The following is a 13,613-nucleotide window of genomic DNA, read 5'->3' as shown; positions in this document are numbered from 1 at the left end:
CACACACACACACACACACACGTAATAATATCACGAGTAAAACGTACATTTATATATTTATCGTATAAAGGCGGTGGTCGATGAAATTTTTTTAAAATAAAATTTACCCACCTCCTCTCTTGTCGCAACCTCCATCCCCTACCAAGGATTCGGTCTTACGTTCCCATCGCGAAAGGAACACGGATAGGAACGCGGGGGAGGGGGGGGGGATGAGGGAGGCATGATGATCTTGGCACTATTAGAATACCGGCGGTGTATCTCTGTTCCAGTTAGTGCCGCGGAATTACGAGACGTAAAAAGCTAATTCTCTACTTTTACGGGGGGTACGTGCGCGGTGGTACGGAGGGCGGAAATGCCTCATAGGCATGCAAGTCCCGAACGCACAGCGGCCGCTCTGTATACCGAATTCGAATCAATTGATTGGCTGTTGATTGGAAATTGAATTAGATCGGAATGTGCGTGTCTGCTACGAGCTCTCTACGTGGGCAGAGGAGGCGGCGAGGAGGGTAGGAGTCGGCGGCAGGGGTGGCTGGTTATGCGTCGTTGATACTGATGGTGGCGGCGGCGGCGAAGAGAAGCACAGCGTAGCCAGGGATGGTTACGAAAAAGGAGGGGGTAGAAGCGGGGAACGGTCGCTTCTGCCTTCGCTATGCGCCCGGAATATCAATGACAGCCACTTTTCGCCGGACACCGGGGCAAATCCACGCCGCACACTTCGCAATACCGACCGACCGCGTCGGCGGGGTTGGGGGGTGGGCGTGGGGTGGGGGACCGTTTCTCCTTTTCATCGCGCGATTTGCCCCGCTTGACGGCACAAACAAAACCAGCTAACTGCCAGCGACTCCGCGGCGAATGCCGTGCAGTTTCCAATATGGAGGGAAAAATTTTTCCAATATGGAGGGGAGGGGGGGAGGGGAGGGGATACTCCGCATCGATCGTGAGCGAGCAGAGTATACATGATTTTCGAATGGGAAGAGTAAATAACGCGAACGAGTATTTATCAGTAGCCAGCATAGCTAAGTACAAGGGTTGTAGAAACCCACGATGCAGTAACCACGTCACGTTGTCACATCCCCGTCGTCCTACCGCGGGACGCTACCGACGAGGACCGCATAAATAAACCTGGGTTTACGACACAGGCCGACACAGGGCGTAAGAGAACGAAAACGAGAGCCCGTTGCCATTTCTCTCGCTCATCGCGTGACGAGCAGGAGACCTCGAAGGGAAGCTCGTAAAACTCGCCCTCGCGGTCATCTCGCGCGTCTTATATCCTCTACCTCTCTCGTTTCTTCCGTTCTTTAAAAGTAATTTCCTTCTCCTCGAGAAGAACTACCAATGTTCGCTACCACACGTGCTACGTCTTGGTTCGGTCGATCTTTCACATCGATCGAGCACAAAAATTAATAATGAACTATGTATTGATGTAAATACACGACAGACAAGTAAGAGTCTTAATGTCTATTACGAAGCTGAATCTGAGATACTTTTTAAATAGTTTCTATGTGAATTTATATACCTACTAGATACGTAGTTATTTGAACTGCGCGCCGAAAAGATTTTTCGGACTTACAAACGCAAGGAGGTTCTCGCGTTTGATGAAATATAAGACAAGTCTGTAATATACGTATGTAATACAAATGTTAATAATAATATCGATATATAATATGTAGAAAAAATTTCACTGACTTTTATCGTATTTTGAAGATATTTAATTTTAAATTTATAGAGAGAATTTTACATTACACAAGTTGGAGACCTTATTCTGTAGTTATTCTCTTTTAAATTGAAATACTTGCGTAAAAGACGGCAATTTAAAAATCGTTATAATTATAAAGTAAATACTCAAGTTTGTTCTCGTAAAGTTTTCTTCAAACTGACTGTACCAGTTTACAAGAAATTTATATTCTTCAATGAAAAAAGCTAGGATATATGTACTACGAGATCACTGCAAACGGTGATACAATTAGCAATCTTTTTATTCCATTATTTCGATTGTTTTACGTATTATTATGAATAAACTGTCTATTGACTAAGAAGTAGCGCGAGAACCTCCTTAAATTACTGTAGCAATATCACAAATTAAATTAATAAGCAATTTAATAATTTCGTGCTCCATCTGGCAAAAATTAATATCTTTCTAAAATGTTTTCCGGTACCCCGGATAGAAATAGCGATTCATGATCAATCATAAATGGACCCCTTCCAAACCTCTCCGGAAAAATAAAATATAATATTTTCTCCATTGTGTACATATTTATCAGGATGTCCACTTTATTTCGATAATTAGTTCGATAGATAGAAAAGTGAAGGACACAGAATGCGATGCTGCTGATCGATCGATGGACACGAAAAGAAAGTTATCCGGTAGATACGCGATAAAACTCACTTAGATGCCACGTGTATCCGTTCTTAGCCGGATTCTCAGCCTGTGTGACCACTTTATACATCACCTTTACCCTCGGGTTTGCCCCTGCGCGTTTGCCCCTGCACCGCGGGCAATTCGTTTGAGTTAGGCAAGCGAGCCAGCTACTAAAAATGTATATTTTATGTTCGCAGGCTGAGCTGGCTGTTCTGAAGGACCGCAAGGCGGCAATGGCCACACTGAACGCCTCCGCGCATCTACTGACATCTCCTCGTACCGATCTCGGTGCCTCTGCGCCGTTAATTTGCACAGCCCTCAAGGATGGTGTGGCGGATCTTTACAGGATATGGGACGAGACGTTCCAAAAGTGAGTAATTGCTTTTCTTCATTAATTTCTCGAAAATCAAGAGAATCGTAAGTAGTGCAAAATAAAATATTCAAAGGCACAAATTAATATTTTTCATTATTCAGTATTTCTGTGATTTTTAATTATTTTACTACATAAATTAGAATGTAAATTAGAAAGTGCGCGCCCTCCACGTGAATGTGAGTGTACTAATAACCGACCCGAGATTTTGGGAAAATCGCGCGCACCAGGAAGCGGGCGAGAAAACGGTTTGGTAGTTTTCTTGATTAATTTGTAGAATGCCCTTACTCTGCGAAGTTCAACGGTACATCCCGTACAGAATAGTTGGTACTGGATCACATAGACTGGCCGTTTGCTGGCCGACGTGTGTGACGTTAGGCAAATATTTTGAGAGGTAATGAAGCCACTAAAGCAAACAGCGGAAACCGAGAGCGGCATAGATATCGCCGCCAGTAAGGGCTCTCCTCGTTGGGATTTTGACCCGTGTCGTGGGATTACTAGCTTTAACGGAGATCGCGTTTAATCACGGACCTTTTCCGAGTGACAGTTCTAACAGAAAAGCAATCGATCGAGATTCGGAAGGGACAGCGCAATATCTTCTTGCATTTTTCTATCGCAACATTTATCATTTGTTATTTTATCGTAAATAATGTGAAATGTAAGAGAAAAAAAAACATGAATCTTATTTATTAATTTAGAAAATAAAATAAAATCTATTTTCTTTTATAAACTAGTGATTTCTCTCTTTACACACAATTAACATTTATACCGAAATTAAATTACTTGTAAGAAATGTTTTATCATTTTATTCGATAAAATTCGTAATTTTAGAAACTAAACTTTCGTAATTTTGTGAACAATAATTTTTGCAATAATATTTTTCTTCATACGAGCAACGACGAATAGTTAGCGCGATCATTACAACCCTCTTTTAATTTCCATATGATCATTCGATTTCCCCCTTTGATAGGGGTTTAGGCCATTCAAAAAGGGGTTTACCACTGACCCATTGGGATTTACAGAGGTCAATCCTATCCCTTCGTTTGGTTTACGAAGAGACACTTCTATTCTTGATAGATGATTTCCAGAAAGAACGATTATTGAACCTTTTGAATTATTCGCGCAATTAATCGGCAATTCATTGAAAAGGAAATATTCATCAAAAATTTATCATTATCGTAAAATATGCAAGTCTTACAAATACATCAACTCTTCACCTTTCCGATGGATACGCCAATGCGAAAAAGGGACGCACAGATCAACCTACTTCGATTCATTCGCTAGGGACGTTCACAGATTGACCTGGAATAAAGTGTTTTTATTTGCCGATAGTGCCGGAGGGAGGGCCTACTAATAATTCGACGTCTTAATGTTTGCGCAACGGCTTTACCCTCTTTTCGTTTTTTATTGTATTGACTCACATGATTTTTCTGCCCAAATTTGCTTCGCGTTCTTTATATTCACCCTTTTCGAGAAGTAATGAATAATTTATAGCAAATGAAACAGGAAAAACCTCTAATTTTAAGTATAGTTAATACTACTAGTTCACATTATTACTTACACCTCTATAACATGGCGAAGTTTTATTTGAAAATTATTATCATTGCGCAATTTAGAAAAAAAAATTTCTGCGACGTAATGTAAAATATAATCAAATGCACGATTCACATTAACACGTACGTCCGCATTTTTTTTTTTTCTTTCTTTCCAGAGGCACTCAGCAGCTGTGCGTTTTGCAAGCTATGCAGCAGTTCGGTATACGCTTGGCCGAACTACAGTCCGCTCTGCAGAGAGACAAGAACACGTTGGAAGTTCTGGATATGGCCTTAGATATGCAAGCGGGTGTCACTTCAGAGGTTGCCTCTTCCGTTTGTCACGTCGCGCGGCTTTTGTCCGAGGAACAAGACATCAATTGTCAGGTATTGTTTCTATTTTTTTTTTTTCCCCAATTAAATTTAATATTCTTTTCCAATGAATTAACAATTAAAGCGATAACAGTAAAATATACCGAGCAATCTATGTGTAGTTATAATTTACATTTATCTTTTCTTAAATTGGACATTTCTTAACTGACGATTATGATTAGCGAACTATGAAAATCTTCCGAAATCCTATATCAGATATCCCCATCGCATCCTTGATTTTCAATCGGTTAGATGGCTGTTAGCAATTATTCAACGCCAGTGGATGGGGTAACGGTTCCCAGAGGCATCGCTTGTGTGCATAAAACCATTCCCCCATATAGATTGGCGGAGAGTCGCGGATCTCGGGGATGTAACTTACCTAAAGGATAGCGAGATTATAATACGGATTGTATATCCCGTGTTTTCGATATACGTCACGCTAAATCGGCTTGCAAATCGCGTTCCTCAGATTGCGTGGTACAGATTTCACCGAAGATACCGTATCGACCGTTTTCTTCTTATCATATCGATTAGCATAACAAGCACAATTGCGTGGGTGGATCTTGGAATGTACCCGTTTCTCTCGGATGTTTTAGAAATAAGACAATTTTTTTCTAGAATTTATATTATATGGCGGTATTGAAACTATCTGCAGCGAGCTTATAGCGTTGAAAACTTTTGGAAGGGGTAAAAATAATTGAACGTTACGTAGACGAGAGTTGTATATACGTACGCCACATATGGCGCACGTCAAGAGATAAATCTTCGACTGGAAGGGGCGGGAAGGGGGCACACAGGTCGGAGGGTACGTTTGACAGATGATACTTGTCGATATCGCGTCTCCGTTAAACGCCATCACATCTCCCTACTTCCACTATATCCGTCTCTAATTTGCATATAAAGTAAATCTCTTGGCAAGCCCGGTTCTACGTCTCGGGTTCTTTGCTTTATGGACGTAGGAAAAGTAGTTGAAGCTGCAGCGAGTGGCAGGTCCGCAACCGCGATTTTCGATCGACCCGCTCGTTTAGTCTGTCGGGAAGACATACTGCTCGGATCTTCGGAAATTCGCGCACCTATTCAGAGCTAGCCTGCCTCGTGTGAGGAAAAACCGTCCGTTCGAACTTTTACAATGATGCGGGAAAATATTGTTAATACCACGAGAATGAAAATTATCACGCGACACGCCGAAATTAAAGCTGTCAATTACCGCCGTTTGATTTTTTGCGCGAAAAATAATTGATACGATTCAAATGTATTTTTCAGTATTTCTCAGCACTTGTATTCGACTGCTCTCGGTGCCGCGTATCGGCGTGTGTAGGTAGGCTTCGTAACAATTTCCAATTGTCCCCGCGCTCATTTCGCCTGTCAAGAAGACGTACGACTCGCGACACAATACTCTCACTCCAATAATAGGAGCCTTTCCTTTCGTCTCGTTTCTACTTCTTTCCATGTGTATCGCGTCTATATTTTAACGTATTCAAACTCCCGTCAAGGCGGTATAATCCGAAAAGTTCTTAGTCTTGCCGGATCTACAGCACTCGAGGGAATAATTTCATGCACTTGACATTACGATTTTCCTTTTCTCTCTCTCTCTCTCTCTCTCTCTTTCCCTTTCTCTTCCTCTCCTTTCATCTTCCCCTCGCGACAACCCCCTTCCCCCTCGCCCCCTCCCCCTCTCCATCAGCCCTCCGTCCCTTCTTCTCCAGGCACCTCTATTTCGGAGAGCCAAAGAAGAGGAAAGGCTACGATAAAGCACTCGACATTACAGCCTCTTTTTTTTGGCAATTTTTTTATTTCCTTTTGCATTTATTATCTGCAAGACGGTGGTGCGGTGATAGATTATCAAATTTCGAAAATGTTTTATAATTCCATCTAATTTGATATATATATATATATACACGCGTGTAGTTGAATTATGCAAATACTGCAAGATTTTCCGTGTCGTTGCGAATCTTCGAAATCAACCAGCAAGTCTGTAAGTCCATAAGTCTAACGGACGCATCAGTTGTTCGCAAAAAGAATCCATAAGTTTTGATAGGTAGTAAATAAAATATTAACCGATGTATGTGCGAGACCGCCACTGCGTAGCAAGCAGAAGAAGATAAGTTCCGATGCTGGGCGATCCAGCGAGTCCGAGTTGCTATCGAGGGTGTTGGCCATCTCAGAGCCAGCGGCTCCCCAGGGAACTCCGATCGTTAATCGCCCGAACGATTCCCTTTCGCGTCACGTACGGGAATGGCCCGTGGAATCAGCGTAAAAATACAAATTTAATATCAACCGCGGGTAAGAGCAAGGCTCTCGTCTGGCCCATGGCTTGTATAGCAACCGGTGCATGGTGTCGCCGAATATTATGTTTCGTTACGATAAACCAGTTTATCAATCGCCGATCTTCCGATCCTGCCAATCACATGTATAACAAACATTTAAAGAAGCACATGCGAATAAGGCAGAAGTAGATTACTATTTCAATGTAGGTACATCTAGGAAAAATATTTCGCTTCTTGGTTGGTCGCCTTCTTCCGAGGAACGAGTTGGATTTTGCGTTGCGCAGATAAACGAGTGGACTCTTTTTATCTCGCCTCTCTTTTTTCGTGGGTGCGTCCGATATGAAATATTTCACGTCTTGTTGCGCATACACACATACCAATATATACATGTATAAATATATATATCTATGTATACACACACACACACCCACACATATATATATATATATATATATATATATGTATATATTTTTCACGAATGTAACCGGAAATAAGAAGTTGCTCGCAGTTTTCTCTCGCGCGATTGGTCTTTCGGACCAACGTGGATTCCGTCTCGACTCACTTCGTACCTACTATTCGTTATACGAGAAAGAGAGAGAGAGAGAGAGAGAGAGAGAGAGTATACCGACTTATATATAGGCTAGGTTGAAGGTTGCTACTTGGTATGCGGATCGCGCTTTTCATTACCGGAGGCTCGTTCCCTCCGTCTCCACCGTTGCAAACAGCCTAAACCTACCCTTTCTTCCGCAGCAGCTACCCTTCCTCTCTCGGCTGTCTGTCTACTACTCGACCACTACCACTGGCATTTTCGCCAGTATTCGCGCCATGCCATCGCACATCCATAGTGCAAACGTATCTGATACGAGACGCGTATATATATATATCTTTCTCATGAAAATATATTGATTTACTCTTGACGTACTTATATACACGTGAGTCGTGACGAAAAAAAAAAATAAAAGTCCAAAAGATCTTCGTCCACTCCACGTGACACTAGACTTATCTCGGAAAGTCGTATGCTAATCTTACAAAAACGTTCGTTAACATATCGCGTGGTGATCAATTTAACATCGAACATCCCTACCTTATTCTCACTTTTCCACCTTACACCCCTTCGTCTTTTCTCCCTCCCTACACTTTATATAATCGTCTTATACGCTTTTCGATGCCCTCCGGTGACGCGCAAGAGAGTGGATTATACAATATTCGATATCGTGTCCTCTCGGGTATACCTCGCCACTTATCAGAATCTCGCGATCCGTCGCACGTCGATCGTTTCATTGTAGTCCGCCTGAGATTTCTTTAACCATCGTGATCAATAACTTAGAATGTTACATTAACTCGGAGGCTGCTTTAACTGTAATTTTTTTCTATATATGCTTACAATCCATTCATATTATATCACACTTATTTATGATCGCTTTTTTTACTCAATATGGTGTGCACATATATATATATATATATATATATATATATACATACACTATACACTGAAAGAAAAGACTGGCTGCTGCAGCAAATTGAATGGTAAAATATGCCGTAGCATTTTTAATTGGCCGTAGCAACCAGTCAATTTTTGGTTGCAGGAGCCAATTTTTTATTGCATTAGCCTATTCGCAACGTTAATGTAAGACTTCGATAGGCTAACGCAACCAAAAATTGACTGCTACAACGAATTATAAAAATGCTATATATTTAAGCAATCTTATCTTTCAGTGTATAAACGCTGAATGTTTTTTTCTTTTTTTTTTTTTAACACCCCGTATCATCGTACTAAACGTAAGACGTATATAACTGTGCTTCAGAATGATGCGGTGCTGAACGATGCAACGACGGAAGAGATGCACTGTGGCAAATTCACCGGCAGTTCCGCGAGCAATCACACGCAAGAAGGTGGCTCACTCTCCGACAGTGGAATCTCCGACAGTGGAAGCGATCAGGAGTTGAGCGAGCGCGAGCGCAGATTGGCCGCGCTTCGGCGACTTACGCGTAGCTTGGAGACCCAACTGACACCGGGCAGCGAGGTCCTGGCCGACCTCTGGAAGAGAATCGAGTACGCCGAGACTGAGCTACGCGATTTGCAGAAGCAGTGCAGGGAGCTCATCGTGCGTACGCATGAACGAGCGAGCATGGATGTGCGTGCCATCAAACGAACAGCCAGCCAGGTTAATTATCCCGCGGAGTAAGTAGCCCTATCAGATCTTTATCAGTTCTTATCTCGCAGTTCCAAATCTCTCAAACGCGTGGAAACTTGTTCACCTGGCTCTATTCAAAAGCAGAAGACAAAAGGAGGAGACAATCGACTCGGTTGTAAATGTAAATAATCGATATTACGATTTTCGTTTACGCCATCCGGATGAGGTGACGATCGAAATCCGCATCATAAATAAGCACAACGGTCGCCGAATTTACTAAAACATTTGAGGCTCCACTCAGAATTGAAGAACTGTCTGCTTATACGCTGACACATTTCATTTGCATAACGTGGTCGAAATGGGAAGTGAAGAATGAAGACGACTATTATGTGGAGATCGTCACGAGGTCGTTGGTCCTGCGTTGGACATTAGGCGACTACTCATTTGAATATAAGAACTTTGCCGAGAACGAGCATAATAACCGCACTATTTCTTCTCAGTAGTGCACATCTTAAAACGCAAAAAATTGTAATCATACAGCAGATTATAGTCTTCCACAAGAGCCGCGAATTTTTTGCGCAATTTCACATTGTTTTGCGTTATTGGCATTCAAAATATTCGGCTGGAGAAATAATGTATCATCGTCGTCAGTAACTTAAGAGTAGAGCGGCCGGTTTTTATTCTTCTCCTCTTATTTGCCGAGTAACAATCTCATAATGTTCACCAATATACTATAATTACAGATTCCAATTATCACCACGGTATATCTCATTTAACTTTGTTTTAAGGATGCTTTTTACAGGGACGTTCAATCACCGCTCGGTGGTGGCGATAATAGGTTTAGTTTCGCGGGCGTGAAACATCTGCCGCACTCCCCGAGTCATAAAAAGAGATATAAAAAGTCAGTAGCATTTTCTTCGATTGACGATCTTCCGTTTCGCCACGTTTCCTTTTCTCTTCTCTTTTTCATCTTCTTCCGCGACTCTTCTAAACAGGTGGATTTTAATGAAACGGTACGTTTGAAGCCTGTTTCCTTACCGTTCGCGAATTAACGCGAGAGAGTTTTGCAGAAAAGTTAAACAACCATACACTTACGTAATGCTAATGGAGGAATAGCTGGCAACGCCAGCTGTAATTGCGAGTCCAATCTCGCAACTTCCAAGTTACGTACATGCATCTCCAAATTGATTTTCCGACGAACTTTGCTATTACCGGCTTGCTCGTATTATCGTGACCCGTGGGACAGTATAAATTAATTTTCGTTGTCGCGAACTCCCGCAAGTTTCTCCTCCAAACAGCCAAATATATGCCCGACTGAGCAGGTCGACGCATTATTTGACGAAACAAAATTTACCAAAATATAATAAACGTATCGATACCCGTCGCTAATACACGTGGTATCCGGTAATGATTAAACAGCACTTATTCCGAGCGTCGAAATATTTTTGTTCTTCTCCTATTTTTTTTAGCAAGCGCAAGAGAACTATCTGCGGTACAGATACGTCGAGGAGCGACGCAGAATCGGTGTCGACGACGAGGAGCGAGACGAAAGACGACTTCGATGGCAAGCCGATCTCCCAGAGCTGGGTGAGAATCCAGCGAATCGGCAAGGTGGCAAAATTCTCTTTCGCCCTTCTCACCGTCTTTTTCGCTGCTGTTATTTATTTCTTGAGACCGTACTGTTGCGAGGCTGGGAACACGCTAAATCGGTTCACGCTGCAAGTACGCTATCCCAGGGGACCACCGCCGGTATGAGCAGGTATTCGAAAGATATCGACGTCGAGAATCATTACTGATTTTCGACGAAAAATAAGTAAGATGTGTATATTCTTTCCACATCGAGAATCGGTCGGATTCTCTAACGATCCGCGATCGAGCCCGCGGCGTAAGGCTGTCCGCGGATTTTTAGCAAGCGCGCGCCGTTTTGTCTGTCGCGGTCTTCATTGTTAATTTTAAATTACTTGTTGAATTCGACAGTGCGTTCGAAGAGACGATTTGCCGACTGATTTCTTCACTGCCTTATATGTATATCTTTATTTATCACGGATTATATGCGAAATTTTTACAATACTTGACAACTTTTGGCCATAAGTCATATCATGACGTAACCTATTCGGCATAACTACGTGATAGAACAATGAAGAGGTCTTTGTATATGGAAATTATGACTATTCTAATTGTAAATCTGAGTATGTATCACATGTATATTTTTATTGGAAAGAATGATAGATTCGTGATTGAGCCGTTGATTAAATTTTTTGTACAGAGTCTGGCAACGAATCTCAAACGCAATTAAAGATATCCCCGTTCTTCTTCTATTTTAATATTCTATTTTAATACGCAAGAACAAGATGCATCGAAACATACGATTATGTTGATAGTTATTTTCTTATCGTTCTAAATTGCGCGCGCCAGCAGCAGCCTATGTTATTGTTGAAGTGTAAAATATTTATTTATAGATATATATATATATATATTTTACTCATTATATATACTATTTTTCTTGGAGGATAATGTTTAGTTTTCCTCCCGAAAAATATAAAACTGAAAACATAAAATGGACTTGGCAGTTTTTTGACGGACGGGAGTCCATTTACATCGAATTTTACTTAGGAAATGGTACTTGGATTCCATATTGCTAAGCTTCCTATTTGTTCCAAGTATTCTGCGATTTTGCTTGTAATATCGTCAATTTTCCTTAACAACGAACGTTTATTTCAACTTTTTTTATCCTGCATCTTTGTAAATATATGAAACACACAAACTATATCGAGCGCTTTAAAGACATAAGGTATATAAATTCATAAAGGTATCATGAATTTTCGGAAAATAGCTGGTGCACGCAAATTTTTCTGCAAACACGTGCATGATGATATAAACAAATTTTTGAATCTAATTGTAGCGAAGGAATTTATCGGTTGTTCATGCACTGTGAATAATATAACTTTGCACAATAATAAATTTGAATGCATGTGTACTTTAGCATTTATTGCATGCATTTGTGTCATTCCCGAGATATTCTGCACCTCCGATTTCTTCTTTTATTTCATATCAATAACAATGCACGCATGCTATTGACGATATTTATCTGGTGTCATATCTGATCGGAAGATATGTATATTCGTATATATATATATATATTTTCTTTTAATACGATTGAAGAAATTTTATTGTAATTTATTATAATTTTAGATTGTGATATATCTCGATAATTCTTTCTCGTGTACGATTCTTTAATGAGAGAAAGATATGTACGTTTGAGACTGCTAATGACTCATTAACGTAATTAGTCAGAATTTCTAATTGTAAAAATGTATTTATCGATTTTTTTCGAGGCGTGTCTTTAATATTTGAAGGCACTTGTATTTAAAAGGTGAAACGGTAGCTAATATAAATGAGCTTAAAGAGAAATAGTAAGCGAAGTTTGTGCTAGAAGGCGAAAGTTATTTTTCCAAAAAGAAAAATAATTTTTCAGAAAATTTTTGTAACAATATCGAGCTTTTGATAAAGTGATATGTGGACGCTGTAAATTGTCGAAATCTATTTTGTAAAGTCTTTTTGAGAAAATGTATGATACATGAAAATGAATGGTCTGCGTAACGAAAGCAGCCATTCTAAATGCATAAATGTGCGCGATGCGAAGAGTAACAAGAAATGCCTTATGGTCAATCACATCGAAAGCTTACAATTTGCACGATGCTTACTGTGTAAGCGCTCCAGAGTAACGACTCCGATCCATGCTTGTGCAGATCTTAAGCTTCTCATAAGAGAGGCGACACCGTCGGTAAGTCCATCTGGCATTTTGCGGACTATATAGAGATAGCGAACACAATCTGTGTGTAAATAGAATAATTACGTGAAGTAACGGCGATTTGATATCGTTTTGACACTTTGTAAATATATATGTATAATGCCATAGTAAAATACTACGACCGTGAAATATCACGAAGAAATAGTAATATTAGAACGAAACATATCCTTTCTCTTTTTTGGGGTGTCAATTATATCGAATCATCGTTATTTTCCATTCTGTGAATTTTTACTTTATCCCGCGGAAAATTTAGTACCTCGACCTGCATGAATGGTAGTATGGTCGTTAATCATCTCATTTTTTTTTTCTACGCAAGTACCATGTGCTACAAATAGCAAATGTTTATAGTAGGCAAAGTTTTGTTACGATTGCCTGAAAAATCAAAGTATTTGCTGCTCAGACTCGATAGGGAGATGGAGCAGCACTAAAGAGATATATAGTCTATTCAGTCGATATCTCTTTAATGAGAAATTCGCGTAAGCCGAATATATTTCTCAAATTCGATGCACTAGCATCGATGAAAACGATGATAAACGAAAGCCCTATATACACTTGGTTAAAGTATACTATGCTTTCTTGAAGGTATTAAAAAGAAAAAAGAGAGAGGAAGAGCTGACAGGATTAAAGACGATACTTTCGCGTACGTCATGCGTTGCATGCAATAAATCGCAAAGAACGGCAACTATCTCTCGAATAATGAATGTTGAATAGATCGCGAAGATTCCCTGCGAGGGAAGAGAAGGGGTTCTATACGATGAAGAATTCGT

At 40.6% G+C, this 13,613-nt stretch overlaps 1 protein-coding gene across 2 annotated transcripts in view; it reads left to right on the top strand.

Annotated features, from left to right (window-relative positions):
- Positions 1–12,109, top strand: part of LOC108757238 — a 42,434-nt gene extending 30,325 nt beyond the window's left edge. For both annotated transcript variants that reach the window (XM_018501693.1, XM_018501694.1), the window contains 4 exons: positions 2,557–2,729; positions 4,441–4,648; positions 8,706–9,082; positions 10,505–12,109. In XM_018501693.1, the coding sequence (XP_018357195.1) occupies positions 2,557–2,729; positions 4,441–4,648; positions 8,706–9,082; positions 10,505–10,790 (1,044 nt within the window). In that variant the 3' untranslated portion in view covers positions 10,791–12,109. The remainder of the gene's footprint in view (positions 1–2,556; positions 2,730–4,440; positions 4,649–8,705; positions 9,083–10,504) is intronic.
- The last annotated feature ends 1,504 nt before the right edge of the window (positions 12,110–13,613 follow it).

Source organism: Trachymyrmex septentrionalis, unplaced genomic scaffold (genome assembly GCF_001594115.1).
Source record: "Trachymyrmex septentrionalis isolate Tsep2-gDNA-1 unplaced genomic scaffold, Tsep1.0 scaffold134, whole genome shotgun sequence".
NCBI classification, from domain to species: domain Eukaryota; kingdom Metazoa; phylum Arthropoda; class Insecta; order Hymenoptera; family Formicidae; genus Trachymyrmex; species Trachymyrmex septentrionalis.
The sequence above is the reverse complement of the archived record's forward strand: the minus strand, read 5'-3'. Positions and strand labels throughout refer to the sequence as shown.